The 18,227-nt window shown below is 40.7% G+C and overlaps 2 protein-coding genes across 3 annotated transcripts in view; one reads left to right on the forward strand and one right to left on the reverse strand.

Moving 5' to 3' along the window:
• LOC115625667 (exostosin-1) overlaps positions 1–18,227 on the forward strand; it is an 88,622-nt gene that overhangs the window by 56,748 nt on the left and 13,647 nt on the right. The window contains exons 3-5 of the mRNA XM_030520806.1: positions 2,243–2,317; positions 2,416–2,542; positions 3,843–3,962. Of these exons, the coding sequence (XP_030376666.1) occupies positions 2,243–2,317; positions 2,416–2,542; positions 3,843–3,962 (322 nt within the window). The remainder of the gene's footprint in view (positions 1–2,242; positions 2,318–2,415; positions 2,543–3,842; positions 3,963–18,227) is intronic.
• Positions 11,786–16,496, reverse strand: LOC115625677 (lamin-C). Of its 2 annotated transcripts, none has more exons than XM_030520824.1 (4): positions 15,910–16,496; positions 13,180–13,774; positions 12,387–13,106; positions 11,786–12,236 (listed from the first exon to the last, which is right to left on the reverse strand). In XM_030520824.1, the coding sequence occupies exons 1-4, from the start codon at positions 16,308–16,310 to the stop codon at positions 12,090–12,092; spliced, it is 1,863 nt and encodes a 620-aa protein (XP_030376684.1). In that variant the 5' UTR covers positions 16,311–16,496; the 3' UTR covers positions 11,786–12,089. The 2 variants fall into 2 exon arrangements, with proteins under 2 accessions (XP_030376684.1, XP_030376678.1); XM_030520818.1 differs by having other exon boundaries at positions 12,304–13,106.

Raw genomic sequence — 18,227 nt, forward strand, 5'->3', positions numbered from 1 at the left:
ACATTTTAGCATGTGCGATGATGCCATCACTGGCAGATCAAGTGATTTCAGAAATTCCGATTGATAATTAACTGCTTCAACTGCTTCCACCAGCTAAAACTACCTCGACATGTGCAATAATAATATATCTGCAACCAATAAAGTGGCCCAAAAGCTGGCGTTTTGCAATCATAAATCAACTTGACTCTACTTCAGTTATATAGATTATTTGGATTTTTGTAAAATTCAAAGTAAATAGGACGTTTTAGAATTAAGAAAAACAAACAAGATAGAACGCTACAGTCGAGCAAGCCCGACAGTAAAATAGCCTGTACTCTCCACAAAAAAGAAAAATTAAAAAAAAAAAATTTTTTTTAAAAAATTAAATTATTAAAAAAAATTAATGAATTAATTAATTTAATTAAATTAGAATATATGTTTATGTTTAGTTTTAACAGCATACATTTACATCACGTACCTATGCGTGTTTATATGCGTGTATGTATGCAGCACAAAGTTGAACCAAAGCAGCAACAACAACAACAGCTGCGGGCAGCGCTGCCGACAGAGGCAGCGCATGAGCAGCGATTTTACTTATGGCTATAACTTTCTTCAGAATTGACCTATCATGATGAAATTTGTCACACGGACACATTAGTACTAACTGGATGTACCTACCAAGATTGATTTTAAAATTCCGAGAATTACGGAAGTTATAAGAAAAAACACGAATTGCGGGGGAGTGGGGGGGTGCATCGAAAAAAAACTCAAACTCGTACTTTCTCGGTCTTAGGAGAATATGGAAACCAAGTTTGGTTATTCTAGCTCTTATACTTTCTGAGATCCTTGCGTTCATACGGACAGACGGACAGACAGACGGACAGACGGACAGACGGACGGACGGACAAGGCTATATCGACTCGGCTTCTCATCCTGATCAAGAATATATATACTTTGTGGGGTCTGCCACGCCTCCTTCTGTGTGTTACATACATGCGCACAAAACTAGTATAGCCTTTCACCCTTTGGGTACAGGCTATAAAAATAGTTTGGCAAAATAAATTAGTCCTTAGAATGATTTCGCTGGATTGCGAATTGCGAAAAGCATGTCGAACAAGTGCTTAAGCTCGTTGGCCGGAATGCCCTTCAGGATGCTGGTATAAGCCTTGTTGATAGCTACTACGTCCAAATAACGCTTCCCTTTCATCGGCCAATGTATTTTTCGGTGAAGGTAAAGGTTAATAATAAAGATCAATTTTGTATAGCCTGTACCCAAAGGGTAAATGTGTCAACGAACGTATGTAACCCACAAAAGGAGGCGTGGCAGACCCCACGAAGTATATATATTTTGATCAGGGTGACAAGACCAGTTGATATAGCCATGTCCGTCTGTCTGTATGAACGCAAGGATCTCAGAAGAATAAGCGCTAGAATAACCAAATTTGGTATCCAGATTCTCCTAAGTCCGAAAAAGTATGAGCTTGAGCTTTTTTGATTCCATAACTCCCATAGTTCTTGGTATTTCGTACTCCAATTTAATATATACATCCAGTTAGTATGTGTCCGTATGCCATAAATCGAATCTCTGCCCAAGGTCTGCTCTCAGCTGTTGTTGTTGCTGCCTTAACTTATTACTGTACTGCACACGAGTAAAAACACGCATAGACATGATTCTGATGTAAACGTAATATTTCATGTGTTGAATATTTTATATAGAATTGAGTTAATTAATTAAATTAATTCAATTTTTTTTTTAAATTTATTTTAATTTTTTTTTGTGGGGTCGGTACAGGGTATTGAAGAGTTGAGGCTGCTCGAGTCTAGAATTCCTTCCTTGTTTCTCTTTGTTCGTCGCCAACTTTATACGCAACCCTTCCGCTTCCAGCAGAGTAAATGTGATGAATTTTTTGTTGGAAGTCGGGTAGGAATGTATCTTGTCAACCAACCTGTCACATACAGATGACGCCACGAAATGTCCTATTGCAAACCTTCTGTTTACTTTGGGAAACAATTTGTAAGTGTTTTATAACAAAACCTACTCTACCAACGGGTTTTAATTATTCTAAGCCAGCTTAAATCACACAAAAACTAGTTTAAACAATAGGCAGTACGGAACAAAGTATGAGAGCGGGACTGAAAGCCTTTTAAAAAATGAATCTTCAGGCACATTTGGCCACCTCTATACTATGTAGTCCATTGTCATTTAATTGCTGTCCAGTGCCTGCTCACACTAATTTCCTTCTCTATCCCCTCTCTGCCACAGATACGACTACGAAACATTGCTGCAAAATTCCACGTTTTGTTTGGTGCCGCGTGGTCGTCGCTTGGGCTCCTTCAGGTAAGCAACCAACATAAAAAGCAAGTCTATTCGTTTCCCAGTTGCATAGTTTTTGTGTGCATTGCAATTCACCTACTTCGGGTTATTTTTATTCACAGATTTCTCGAAGCATTGCAGGCCGGCTGTATACCCGTGCTATTATCCAATGCATGGGTACTGCCTTTCGAAACAAAAATCGATTGGAAACAGGCGGCCATTTGGGCCGATGAGCGCCTCTTGCTGCAGGTAAGCACCCACAAAATAACAAACACATTGTCATACACAAACGCATGCACTATAAATAGTGCAAATAACTTTTGGCATAAAATATAAAAAGGAGGACTGTTTTAAAATATCGAACAGCATGACAATCGCGCGACTTTTCGGCGATTGAGAGATGAGAGTTGGGCCGCATCAACTGTTAAACTGCCACACTGCTGCACAATCAACAAATTCCACTACAATTTTGTTATTTCTGTAGATTCTGTAGCACAAACAGTAACCTACATTTGTTTGTTGCCCCGTCAGCCCTAACATGTGCGCGTCATTTATTGACGATTTACAATAAATGGAAACGATGGTTGCATATTTTTGGAGAACGACTTGAAACAGCCACCATGTGCACAATCCGTGAAATGTATGAAAAATGTAGCACAGATTTTTGTTGCACGCACAGATGTTGCCCGAACGGACGTAAAACTTGCATGACATGTAGACGCCGTGCTTGCCCAGCTAATGATCGTTTGGAACACGATACAAATGCAACTACAACACAACTGAAACATAGAGCACTTTTGTCTTAGCCATCTCCTGCCCGCCTGTTCAGCTGCCTGTCTGTTCGTCCGTCTGCTTGTCAATCTGTCCGTGCTGCGCAACTTTGTTTACAGGGCAATTTTTTTGTAGCATGCTTCACTTGCCGTGCACCATTTGTTTGCCCAACGTCCTCGATGTCCTTCTTCTGTTTCGCTTCGTTGTCGCTACAACTTCATTCGCGACAAAGTCTTGGCGCATTGTTTGACAATTGTTGTGGAGGCCAGCATCGTGCCGGGGCATGTTTGTTTTTGCAGTTTATTGGCAGGAAATGCAATTAATTAAGTTAACTTGAACAGGAAACGGCGCCACTGTGTCCACAGTGTCGTACATTCTCCTTCTGTTTCTCTCTCTCTCTCTCTCTCTCACTCCTTATCTCTGTCCGTCTCTACTTGTGCGCCTGCCCCTGTTTGTAATGTAATAAGCAAACTCTTTAAACTCTGCAGCACTTGCGGTGCGTAGTTTATTGAAAGATTACAATGCATAATTATGATGGATGCACGTGGCTTGCCCTTTTACTAACCGAGGCAGTGCTGCAGGTGGCTCAGCAGTTCCTTACACTTTCTCCTACCCTTCTGCCGTCACATTTACTCCGCGTCGTAATTAATACATTAGTCCCAGGTGCTGTCTGTCTGGCAGTTTACTTTGTGCAAGTAGTCTTTAGCTGTGATTGCGTATACGCAATGTTAAACGCACTTGAAATCCAACTATATGCCCTCTCCTCTTTGCATTGCAGGTGCCTGATATCGTGCGCTCAATAAGCGCGGAACGCATTTTCGCCTTACGCCAGCAAACCCAAGTGCTTTGGGAACGTTATTTTGGCTCTATCGAGAAAATCGTCTTCACAACGTTCGAGGTAAGTTTCAAATGTTGCTTGCATACATTGCTTTAAAATAACCTGCCAGCTACTTGGTAAGTGTGCAACTTCGAATTGCCGCGAAAGCAAGTGAAGAGCGAAATTAATAAATTCCTCAACCACGACGCATTTCGGGAGCGTTTCGTCCAAGCGAATTAAATGGGAACAGAAAATGGATCAATATTAGCAAGCGCCAATATGTATTGTTAACCTTTTGATTTTCTCGTTACCTAAGAGGTCAAGTCATGGCATGAATTATGGCAAAACTATGTTTCTTTACATGTCTTGTATCTCGTTATATATCCAAGTGCTATTATTATGACAGATACACAAGACTTTACCCTTTGGATTAATAAAACTTTGAAAAAAATGGGAGTAGAGGCAACTATTTCAGCATGTTTTGAAGCATATATTTTTTTTAAATCAGCAATCGAATAACTATTAATACGAATATTTCATTCGTGAATAATAATTTTTTAATTAATAAACTGCTTAAGAATTTCAGTTTTTCCAACATACTATTTTTTTACATACAACTTAAATACGTTTAAAATCTGGAAATATAGGAAATAGTGAGGAAACACATACACACACACACACAGTAAATAACTACACGTTCAAAATTGCTTGTGCCAGCAGATGCAAAAACAAGATCGCTACACACTTACAACAACCACGAGAGACGCTGATGTGTTGCCAAAACGCAAGCAAGTCGCCTCACTGGAGACTACTTTTCAGCACCCACATTGACACACTCACAGACACACTCACACACCTACAGACAGATACTCGTATACATATTACAACGCAAACCCACGAAGCAAGCACTTAATTTTGTGTAATCATTGCGGAGTCGAGGGTCGAATGTCGTGCGTCAAGCTCGAATCTTTTGCGCTGACATCCACATTAACAGTTGCCGACATGGTGGTGTCGTCGACGAGACTAGCAGCATTGTATAAAAAAAGTAGCAATACAAACTATATTGACGCAAAAGTGTGTGTGTCTGCCATCAATATAAACAACAATGGAATGCTCGAGCCGAGCAGACCCAACTCTAAAACCCCAATACCTATTTTTCTAATTAAATTTTAAACAAGAGAGAACGCTGCAGTCGAACAGCTCCGATAGTGAAATACCCTGTACCCAGACACTAAGTTATATGCGCTCATAGCAGCAACAAAAAGAAGAAGAGCGAACTTGATGATGCAGTTTGTGGACGTAGTACTGGAGTGAAATTTTTCACTAATAACTTTTCCTAGAGTTGACCGATTTGGATGAAATTTACGTGTGTATAGATTTTTGTAGCTTTTAAAATATGGACAGGGTTGATGAAATTCTCGGGAGAGGGAGATGGAAGGGAAAATCATGATTGCCTAGGGACTAGTTGCGTATGCTTATGGTTAATGTCCGCTCAGTATGTCTCGATCGATTTATATCGTCATGCTGATTCAAAAAATATATACTTTATGGGATCGGAAATGCTTCCTTCTGCTGTTACGTACATCAATATTATGACCACGCGTGTATGTGTGCAGTATAGCTGCAAAATAATCGATGTTGACTCCATAAAAATATTTCGTTTGCTGAAAAGATTAAATTTTATTGTCATTTTCGATGAGGTCAAGGATGTAATTGACTTCATACGATTAATTGATTCTAAAAAAAAAAAAACAACAACAGCAAGATTTCCTTCGAATATTTTATTAACGGAGAAGTATCGACCAACAAAAATTAAAAAATAATATTCCTTAGTAAAAAGAGGAAAGTGAACATAGGATTAAATTATAAATAAACATCTAATTAATTTGCGATAAAGAAAACAAACAACAAGATTCTATCCTATTACAGTCGAGCAAACCCGACAGTACTATATAATAGTGTGCTGTTAATTTTGCAACATGTATAATATGTACATATATACATGTATGTCAAGCTTTTATTCTGCTTTCTACTATATATTAAATGTATAGTTCGGCCAAAAAAATTAAAATGAAAAGCAAATATTTTCCATGAATGTGAGCGAAAAATTAATTGAACCAAAGTGGTCCACCACACAGGACATTATTGGTACAGTGAAGGCCCATTAAATTGGCCCCACTTAAAATGTAAAATATGCTTTTCTTTATCTCCGTAGCACTGGTGCAAATGTAGCTATAAGGCTATCTTAAAATTAACGATTTTAAAATAGAGGTAAATATATACATACAAGTATAATGGAAGTAGATTACAAATAATCAAATGAACTGCCGTTATTGTGGGAATGTGGGAATTTACCCAAACTTTTGTCATTTTAGGCGAACGAAATCCAAGCATTCATGTTAACTGATTTACGAAATTGTCAATTTTACTCGTTATGCTGATCATGGCTTACATGAGATCCTTACTTCCTATACCTATATGCATGAAATTGCAATATCTTTATATAGCCTTTTATCATTATAATTGAAACGTATTAAAAATAAGAACACATTGAGCTATCAAAGGTCGGATGCTTCACAATATAAACTATAATGGCGCATTTGAGGCGGTAAAATCACCTGGTAAATATATATAAAATATTCGTATCCGTTTGAAAATCACAATTCATACATAACTAGATATGTAGAAACAAACTACTATAATTCTGTTTTTAACTTTTGCATTTTTGAGCTACTAGTACAACTGGCATTTATTCATCTTTAAAAATACAAGTGTCAGAAGAAATATCTACACGAACTGCATAGGAAACTAATATACGTTTACTATACGCGGTGTGTACTGTGTTTTTGTCCCACTCGACCTCGTACGTGTTGGCTCGTATGTAGTCCATAGTGTCTCGGATGTAATTGGCTGTCCAGACACGCACGCTATGATGTCCACGCATGTTTGTCAGCCTGATTTATGACCAACTATTTCACACTCTATTATAATGGGCTCTAATATCATTTAGTTGGCATTTTAATGCCGCATTAATTGGCTTTTTTCATAGAATGTATTGGCATTCGGTTCATTGTCCATTTAATATTTATTATGTGCGCCGAAAAGCACGCAACACTTTTTTACGTTATTTGTTGAGCGCACTCACATATTTGATTTATGCATTCCGATTAAAAAATGATTTGTGGCTTTTTCGACATGTGAAGAGACGTGTACATACGCCCCCGCATAGCGCAATACGATGCCTACACATCATTGTTTTTGTTGTTGGGCCACGTGCGTCACGTTATGTGCAGCAGCCCGACGCGTCGGTTCAGTTCCCATTCCATACGTGTATGCCTAAAATGCAGCGTTCCTTTTGGGTCAACTGGTGCTGCTCTAAAAGGACGCAAATTTCGGCCATATATGCTTGTGTGCTAAAAAATAGCTGACGCGAGGAGTGGCTTGGCAGACTGCCCAAATTGCTTTAAAATGCGCGGCGGCTGTCAGGTTGCTGGCCGGTAAAGCTGCGACATAAATTCAATTTATTTATGTGTGTAGGCACCGAAATTTATTTTATTAATAAAACGCATATTAAAGTTCACAATCCCCCAGTAGGCGTGCGGCTACTTAACGCCACTTCATGAAACAATGCGTCTTTATAGTGCAACCCCACTTTTTATTCATAACGCCAACTCCAACGCCATCGGCAGACCCTAAGCCATCATCGTCGCCCAATGCTGAACGCTACTCCCTAAGTGCTTTTGACAAACAAATCACGTCTATGTCACACACTCACATCCGCTTCCTTGTTCTCTTATAAATGGCGTGAAAGGACAAGAGGATGGGCAGGGTAGCGACAACGACGAAGACATGAGGACGTCATGCCTAATAACCCTTTAGTCTGATAGCTTAACCCAAAAATGAGCACGATAAAACATGACAAACGCACACGTACGCACACATTGTCGCATGTAAATGTGGGAGTGGGAACTACGAGTATGTCCCACTGCACCTATATGGATATTCGTATGACCCCACTTCCCAAAATGTTCACCCTCACCAGTCTCGCTCAACTCATTCGCCTCGCTCCGCTTAAGAATCATTCAAGCAGCAAATTGATTTAGGCATAAGCAAGCTTGGACCGTTTAACCCTTGCTGGCATGCTGACTATTGGGGCAGCAAAAATAAAAATTTCAAATAATTTTTGGTGCCTCAATTCCCATTGAGTTTCTATTTTTTTAACTTTTATTTTGCGATTTTGTTTTCCTGTTTTGGCCCACTTTTTGAATTGCTACTTTTCGGTGGATGTTGATCCACCCACTCCCAAAAGTTCGTGGGTTACTAGGCTTGCTTGCCTGCGGTTGGTCCATTAAAGTCCACAAGCTAACAACAACAATACTAACAACAGTTGGTCGCTCGGTTGCTCGCTATTTTGTTTGTCTCCTCAATTCTGCTCTGCAGCTGCCTCCTGTACAAACAACGGAAAAGGTGGTCGCTTGGCCTTTCCTTCTCTCAGGCGAGTCCAGTGAATGTTCTGTATCTGGGCTCGGGTAGACGGAAAACAAATTAAGCAGTTATTTGGGGCTTATCCGCTTTTGGCCTAAGCCACAAACACACACATTCACGCGTTCACTTAGCTCTTCCTCGGGTTACATAGATATATGCGTATGTTTCTTGTCGTTTGAAATGATGGAGGCAGCTCATTAAAGCGCTGCTAATGACAGTTAAGTTGGCAAAGAGTTAACAAAATTGACTACGTATGTTCTTGTATGTCTAGTAAATCTATGGTAAGGAAATGACGCTTCTAATGTAGTTGGGTGGTTTTTATGAGTTTTATGCATTTTCGAATATCAAAGACAATTGTGCCATTCCGTTTATTAAGTACAACCGTATTTATCAATAAGCTTCTTTATTAATTATTATTCGAAATCCAGACGTTCAACCAAAAATATATATTTCCACAAACCTAATCTACCCTTTTTCCCCTTCCGGTAAGGGGTATAAAATTTACAGTTGCCTAGAGGTTCTACCATTGGTGCGATAGAAAAACTGGCCCGTATTTTCATTATTTAAAATTATGACAGACTAAAATACTTTCAGTAAGATTATCAAATTGGGCAATTGTTCCAGGAGTGCTCAGATTAGAAAAGCATCTTATGCCTTTTGATCGAAAGTCCAAGAAAATATCAATTTAGAGAATCGCAAAATAAGGACAACTGATTTCGATTTATTTGATATGGTTTCTATGTATATATACTTAGTTTGGTAAACTTATGTAAGGTCTTTCTGCAAGGGCGTAGGCAGCTTTTACCAAAGGGGGGCCAAAAATTACAATTTAGATTAAATAATGCACGATGCATTTAAAAAATAACTTATGCATATGATCAATGAAAAAACTTCAACAAATCCAACCCAGATCCATTTTAAGGCGAAATAGTGCTTCATAATAATGAACGTGTTGTCGACTTTACTTGTATATGGCACAAATTTTATTTGCAACAAAAAACAAAATGTGCAAAATTTGGTGTCTCTAGCTCTTATAATCTCTGAGATCCAGATCATACAGAGTGACGGACAGACAGATAGACAGGGCTAGATCGACTCGTCTTGTCATGCTGATCAAGACTATATACACTTTGTTGAGTCTGCCACGCCTCCTTCTGCCCCTTGTACATTCCATGTACAGAGTGTAATTATCCGGTGAATCCTAAGTCTACCATATCTTCATTTTATACTTCGAAGTCTATGTAATTGAAAATTACTCTTAATTACTCCTTAGAAATAAAATTTGCATGCCAGCAAAGCCGAGAAAAACTTAAACTAAACAAGTCTTTTTATATACACATGTATGTATCTGAACATACCTACAATGATTTATACACGTATATGCATAGCGTGAATGTGTGAGTTCAGTGCTCGCTTGCCATTGTTGAGCAAGAGTGTACCAATTTTATACGGCTGATCCGTAGATTTGCATAATTTTATTGTGTGTTGAACTTTCGTCTTGCCACAATGAACCCATTCCCAGCCTTCTTCGAGCAGCCACGCCCACAAAAACCACAAAAAAGGTCACTCAAAGTCCACTTACCAACTAACTGCTGTCGCTCGATGCCAAATCTTGGCCTAAACCGAAAAGTCTGTTAGTGTTTGTGTGTTTGTGCTCGTATGTGTGGTTTCGGCCGATAAGCGTGTGCACTTAAGTTGCAGAGTGCCGCCAACCGGATGTTCTGTGGTCGCTTGCACCAAATGAAAAAGTTCCTTGCAAATAGTCACGAAAATAGCCCGAAAAACCACAATAAGCCAAAACCAGGCGGCAACCCGTTACCACTTGCCCCCCTCCCATCCGTCTACAATTTTACATATGCCCGACTTAAGTGTTGTCTCAGCGCATTTTGTTTATGGCAAGTCTTCTCGGTCCTCACCCTCTCCTCCATCGCCTATAAAAGCCGGCAACCAAGGGTTAAGTTTGTTTACATAGTTTTTCCTCGTGCATCGCAGGGCAGCACACGAAAATATGTTGCATACTTGTAGGCAGCAGTAAAAAGTTTGAGTATGTGTGTGTTTGTGGGCTAGGGTTATGGCTAGAGAAACGGTTAGAGTACACGCGTTTGTGCATACCTCGTCGTTTTGGCTTTTATGTCGCCCAGATTTGCATTTCAAAGCGACAAAAGCAGCGCCTATGCCCGCCCACACACATAAACAGGCACACCAACAGCACCTACAGCCGGACACACACAAACACACACTCACCTACAGCTTATTACTTTGACTAATCCTATTATGCACATGCAAACGTGCGCCAAGGCACAACTTTCTGTTACTACTTTGAAGTTTCCCGTCAGTCTGCCTGTCTACTTTGCTCCACTCTGTAGTATTCTTCTCAGCTCGCCCATTGAGCTCGGCGCTCACTCAAGCTCACTTAAGTTGTCTTAGTAGCAGCTACTATGGCACTGCTTGCGCATTACAATGCAACAAATCCACGGCAACCGGAAGTGGCGATGGAGCCATGATAGGGCTAAAATATGCACAGTGGGATGAGCCACCAGTTTTGCCTTCACGCAAATTCACGGCGTCACAAGAATTCACAAAATCGGATTTTCACGAAGTCGTCAAATACAAGTATTTGTGCACAACTTATACTATACAGCATCGCTTAAAATGGTCGCATTATATTCAGAGCAATATTATACTAGCATTCTAAAGTAAATAAATGTTAACATTCTAAATGGCAATATTTAAATATAGCAGCTTTATCGAAGCAAATGCCAAGAAAGAAAAAACAACATAGCAGCAATTATAAAGATATATGACCGCTGAATGTAATTTTTAAAATCCACGTGCTCGCGTTTGAGTCTCTATTGTCTTTGTAAACACTGTGCGATCGTCGCGGCTATAGTGTATATTATGTCCATACGCAAATAATCAGCAGAGTTTGAAGAATGCAGCCCAATATTCAAATGAAAGTCTTACTCCGTAAAACTATCGATCCGATATATATATATAATATGTATATATTTTATTAAAGTCAAACTAGACATTTTTATTGTCTAGTAATGAGTCATGAACACCTTTTCATCCGAATTAGCCGCAACAGGATTTGCGTTCATCTGTATGATATAGTTTAGCTTGTAATCAGTTTGTAATATTTTTTTCATTAGGCCACTCCTCGTTTAGTACCTTCATTGGTGCTGCTAGTTGTCTATCTAATTTCGTCCGCTTAGTGTCCATTATGCCTGTCCCATGCTTTGCTGGCAAAAGTTTTATATTCACACTGATAATCTTGATGCGCACTCTAAGCCGCTTTGATTCCTGCTTATCCCCTTGGCAATCTTTGAAGCGTAAACGGCTCCCAATTTGTTATATACTCGTACATACCTGAGTCTTGGTCACTCTGACTGCCGATTAACTGCGTTTATTGGTTTTCACGTTTTCTTGCCTTTTATTTACGATATGATTTATCAAATGCATTTTCCATAAAATGATAAATTACAAAAAAAGTTGAAATTCTTAAGCATATAACATAGAGCAGTGTGTTATAAGTGTTGTTCTTGTTGTACTTGTATTGTAAATTGCACTCTTGCAGTAGCATTTTGAGCGCCTCACGCGTTCTTAGATATGCATCAAGCCGATGTCTGATGATGTGTTTGTGTCTGAGTGAGTATCGCGTCCTCGTGCGAGTCTGTGAGTCTCTGTATGGATGTGTACGGTACTTTCCGTTCGGTTAGCTGTCTAGAACAACAACGAGAACAGACTTCTCACACCGGTGGAACCCGCGCCGGAACCGAGAGTAAAACCCGTGCTGGGGGTGCCGCTGGACCTATGCCGGGAGACGTGGCTGGAAACGTTTGCACGCACACGGTCGTAGCTGGCAACATCCTGAAAGAAAGAGGGGAAAAACGAATAGTTGAAACATTCTTAGGGCTTGTGTTAACGTGTTTCGTACTGGTCGAGCACAAACTCGAGGTGCTGGCAATGTCGGCAGATGTCGCAGGTGCCGCACGTGTTGTAAATCGACAAGACTCTCACCTCTTTGTCGGCATTAGCCAACACACTACGCATGGAATTGGCGACGGGCCACTTCTTCTTCATCACCAAATTGTTTGGTGGGTCATGTGCTGCACCCGCATCCACGGACCAGATGGTCACACTAGCGCCGCCTAGAACCTTGGAGCCACGGGAGAACTTGAAGGCTAGTTCCTCGTCGCCGGCAATGCGTGTAAGCTGCCAACCCGTCAAATTAATCTCCTCGGTGCCTTTGTTGTGCAGTTTAATGAAACGTCCTTCGGTATCTGCCTCGATGATCTCAAGTTCACCTTTTGCGGCCGCATTTACAGAGTATTCAGACAGGGTGCGATCTTCGCTTTCGTCGATCACCGTGCGGCGTCGCTTGACGGCTCCAGAGCCCGAAATTCCAGGCGTGGCCGAACGGCGTCCGCTAGGCGTTACGCGTCCAGATCGCGAACCACTGGCGGTCAAGTGTGTTCCATTGCTGGAGATGCCCGAGTCAGTGCCAGGGCGTCCGGGTGAAGTTATATTTAGACGACGCTCTTCACCACAGAGCAATTTGTCGTATGCAGCGAGTTCTAGATCCAGTGATACCTTGATATCCATCAGATCCTGATACTCTTGCAATTGGTGCGCCATTTCATCACGCATGCGCTGCAACTCGGCCTCCAAGGACGCAATGTACTGATTGTGACGTTGACGCTCAGTATCCAAGAGATTCTCCAATTCACGTATGCGACTCTATCATGAAGTTTAAAATATCAACAATTAATTATGTATCCGGTTGAAATAGTTTAATTCACTCTGTACTTACATTTAGCGTTCCATTTGTGCTCTCCAGGTCCTGCAGCTTAGCATTGAGTCCATCAATCTTGGTACGCATTATACGAACCTCCTCTGTAGCATGTACTGAGCCCTGAGCAGCGCGCGCTGCTGCCGCCTTCAGATTCTGTATCTCATTATCGTACAGAAGCTCGATCTCTTCACGATTGGCACGCATCTGTGCTTCGTACTGATCGCGCAACTCCTGCAGTGATTGCTGCAACTTCGCCTCGTACTGCCGGGCCAGCCGTCCATCGATTTCGCTGATCTCAATTTGTCGGCGCGAGCGTGTTTCCGTCAACTCCTGTCCGTGAATCTGCTCCTTGAAGGCCAGTTCTTCGCGCAGACTCTGGTTCTGGTTCTCCAGATCGACGCGGGCCAATGTCTCCGCCTCCAACTGCTTCCGCAGATCATCCAGCTGTCGGCGCAGGCGCTCATTTTCTGCTGCCAGTTCCTTGGCCTGGTCATCAGCCTTCTTGCGGTCGGCCAAGGCTTGGTTGTACTTGCCATTGATTTCGGTGAATCGAGATTCATAGAGGCGTGCATTATTCTCGGCTACGGTTGCCTCCTTCGTCTTTTTATCTAGTCTGAGAAAACAGAAAGAGAGAGCAAATGATTAGAAAAATGAGTAATCGCTATAACAATTTGCTTATCAGCAGGTTCTCATGACGTCAATAATTTGCCAACCGCACAAAATCGCGAGTCGCTCACACTCTCTTTTGTGATTAAGCTCTCAGAGATATTTTTACTATTATTTTATTGATAATTTATTTGTCATTTGCATGAGAACTCGTTTGCTCACATCTGCTTGATTTTTCTTTATGCTTCTGCCCTCTCCAAAAATACCTTGGAATTGTCAAATGCCATTAGCATTAAATAGTTCGGCTATTTATGATTCCCGGCTACTTAGCCCCCTCCTTTGCGACCGCTTGCCCTTGCCCGAGCGCATAATTAATGTCTTCTGTTTCAAACAATTTTTATTTTAGAATTTAAATTCTTTCGTATTTTTCCCAACAAAAATAATATTAGTTTATTTCATGAGTTCGCTTGCTACTTAAAATTCATGTGTCGTCTGTTGCCAGTCGCCCGATTTATCGCGATGGCTCTCGTGGGTAACACGTTTTTTGCTCAATTTTCGATCGTACATACCTACAGCTCAGCAACAAGTAATAACGATACAAATTTAATTACTCCATACCGGTTGCATATAAATTGAAATCTATTGTGCTCGGTTTTGTAGCCATACATGATGATATTACGACGTCGCCTTTTAAGTCAGCTAAGCCCCCTCCCCCAATGTTTTCCGTGTTCGCTTTGCTGCATTACAAAAAAGTAAATAAACAATTTTTCTAGCTAATCAGCAAGCAGCGTTGTACAAAAATAGCAAAGAGCCCAAGGTTATTTATTTACTTGCACGCTATGTATGTCTGCGTGTTAAATGTGTGCCCCAAAACGCGTCAAGCAAACGACCTAATTTATTAAAACATTTTTTATTTTTGTGTTCTACTTGGAAGCGACTTGATTTGCTGTCTATTTAGAGATATGTTGTAAGATTCCTTTATAAATCGACTGTTGGTACTATATTTTAAGTTTTAAAATTATCAGTGAAGTTACTAAAAGAGAAACAATTCCTCGTTTCGAGTTTCTTATAGTATTTAGATACACATGCAATTAAATCCTATGAGCTGGAAATTAAACCTAGCTGGTTTAGGTGACATTCTGTACAGCCTTAAAAAGCCACAACAAAGCCTATTCGAACCAAATGCCCACCCAACTGCCCAACAGCGAAAATCGCCAGCATATGGCGCCATAAGCTCATACATATCTTCGATTGTAATCTCTGTTCTTTGTGACTCGAAAATAATAATGCGGAATCTACGTTAAAGCCATCATGTAGAGCAGGAACGCTAAAGCAATGGCTGAAACAAAAGGCGTCACTCAATAAATACCAAAAATAAATATTGCCTTGGATGATAACACACGCAGAAGGCCCAACAAACGGCAAACCGCACGCAGACCCAAATATCCAAACATTGTACAAATGGAATGTGGCGTCGTTTGTTGACATCATCGCCGATGTCGTTTGTATACATACACGTACATAGGTAGGAAGTATGGTGGTAACCAACCGGTATTACATGTGGCCAAATACCCAAAACGCAATGAAAGAAAAACGCGCGCTATATTTTTGTTTAAATGACATCATAAAAGCGTTGCTCGTTTGCTTTTCGGTTTTCGGTTGTGGCTTTTTTCCCTCTCCCCCTACTCCATTTGTTTGTTGTCTAAGTGTATAACCTTGGCTAGGGCTTGAATTACGATGCGTCTGACCAACGCTAAGACGAGAAACTTTGTCTACGCAGCTGTGCTTATTTTGCCTACTCATTAGCACATAGAGTGCCGGCTCGGGCGATTAAACTTGGCATTTGCATTAAATGTGGCAAAAACAAAAAACGAAAAATACAAAAAGCTTATACATAAATGCGGAACGTTTTTAGATGCTTCTCGAAGCGCCTGCTACCATGTGTAAATACAAAAAATAAACAACCCGCTGAGAGAGTGAGAACAGTAGTGAGAGCAAGACCAAGACCAAGAGAAAGGAAGCATGTGCGTTGCATGACATCATCCGGCCATATGCCGACAATCACATAATAAACTCACAGACACAGTCACATAAATGACATCACTACGAGCTGATAAAGCAACTCTTGCCCAGCCGCATTACCTTGCCTTCAAGTCGTCGTTCTCTTCCCACAAGCGCTTGATATCGATCTCCAGCTTGGCCTTCTCCTTGGCCGTCTCGTCGAGCAGCTTACGGGCGGCGGCCAACTCCTTCTCATAGACCGCCTTCAAATTGGACGTTTCACGGTTCACAGTGTCCTGTGCTAGATGCAATTCCTGAGTCAACCGGCTGTTCTCGTTCTCCAGGTTGCGCATGCGATCGATGTAACAAGCGAGGCGATCGTTCAGGTGCTGCAGCTCCTCTTTCTCCTGTAGGCGGGTGGTACGCGCCGGACTGGTGGGGCTGGTGGCCCCTATACGCGAGGACGTCGATGCGCCGCCCACGGGCGTGGAATTACTGGCGCGCGAGACGCGTGTACCGACTGTGACGCGGCGTGCGGACATTTTTGACGTTTTTCGACTGCGACTTTCAATGAAGAATCAAATGTGGAAATATTAAGTACACGGTGCGCCTTTGCACTGTTATGTATGAATGTGTGCGTATATTTGGATTGTTTTCTATTTGTTTCTATATATGTTTCTCTTATGTGCACTGGTGTTCTGTTGTGCAGCGCGGTGCACGTCCGTTTGCTTTGACGCTTGGAATATAACTGAAAGTTGTGGCTCGTTTGGTGCTCGCATGAAATCATCGTCATCATCGACAAAATTAGTTGAGGCCCGCAAAAGCCAAACGCCATAAAAAAACTGTGTAGCGCTCCCGCTCTCTCACACTCACTCACACACACACGTTTCAAATACTCAAGGCATGCCGTCTCGTGCACGTATGTATGTATGTATGTATGTTTATGTATGTATATGTCTGAATATATACAATGTACATACATATGTATATCTGGACACCTCTGTTTGTTTGGCTGCCAAGCATGCTGTTTTGTTGTTGTTGCGCCACTTTCTTTTGCTTTTGTTGCTTGCTTTTGTTGTTATTATTGCTATTAGCATGGGTTTTTATGTACAGCTGCTTTGCCATCTAAAATAGAAAACGCCAAACAGCGGGCAAGCAATCGATGCCGGCACGCATACAAACTCTCATGCAAAACGAAGCTACAATCGCAGCTAAAAAGCAACAGCAATACAACTTCATTTACATTTTAATCAAATTTAGAATAAACGTTTTTGGAGATTATGTAAAGCATACTGCTCACTTAATACATCGTAAAATAAATAAGAAAAGCAATATTTTCTCCATTATATACCTACATACATACATATGTACAAAAATGGATAGATTTGTTATTCTTGATTGCAAATTAGTAATTTCTTTGAGAATGAATCTTTACACTAAACACGAAAATATTGTCGTAGTCAATTAATTTAACATCACTATATTGGAACCCGTCTAGAAATAAAGTACGAGAACATGGCCAAGCATTAGAAAGCTCTATCTGCAAGTGAAAGCAAGAACGGGTTGATCTTGAAGAGAGAGAGAGAGTTCAAGCACACTGATAACATATTAGTCGCAAGCTAAAAGGCATTTATATTTATTCTACACTGAAATTAATTATTCTACTCCGAACACTTAGCACCGATAAATTTTCTTTATGTCAAGCTGGATGCACACTGTTTTTTAACCGGTTTCCCTTAATTTGTTTCTAAACTGAATATCGAAATACATACTGAAATGCACCAAAAAACTGCTTATATACCACATCCAGCGCACAAACTCTCTATACTCGTATGTGTTGATGAGCTACAATAACAATTCAGATAAACATAAACATTCATTACGCATGTTCCATGCATGCAGATCCATTGCGCCCACCCATGACTCAAAAATATGAAATACGCAATGCAACAAGAACAACAAATTCTCCCGACTCCCACCAATTCCAAACTGCTTAAGCGCAATAAAAACTTGTCATAATTGAAATACTTATTGACAGCAGCGAGGTCTTGTCGTTTAAGTCGGAATGCCAATAAAAATTAATAAGAAGAAGAGCTACCAAAGATAAATGATTAGAGAGAGTGTTGAAGAAAACTTCAATGTTCAACATTTAAAGAAAGCATACAATACAGCGGCATTTTAAACTCTCTTGCTTTAACCCGCTCTATTGCTCTCTCTCTCTCTCTGTCTTGCTCTTTACAGTCTATGCGGACGTTTTTGCAACATTTTTCGTAGAAAACAGAATTTCTTCTTTGCAAAAGCACTCCCACACTTATTTCCGCGCTCTTGAAGCAGACAGTTTTCTCACTCACTTTTTGCCTATTGTAATTGTTGGGAAATATTTCAATACATATGTACATATGCATATGTATGTACACATTGCTTAGCGTTGAGTGTACAGCACGTCGGTTACCTTGTGA

Source organism: Scaptodrosophila lebanonensis, unplaced genomic scaffold (assembly GCF_003285725.1).
Source record: "Scaptodrosophila lebanonensis strain 11010-0011.00,11010-0021.00 unplaced genomic scaffold, SlebRS2 tig00000001-arrow-pilon, whole genome shotgun sequence".
NCBI classification, from domain to species: domain Eukaryota; kingdom Metazoa; phylum Arthropoda; class Insecta; order Diptera; family Drosophilidae; genus Scaptodrosophila; species Scaptodrosophila lebanonensis.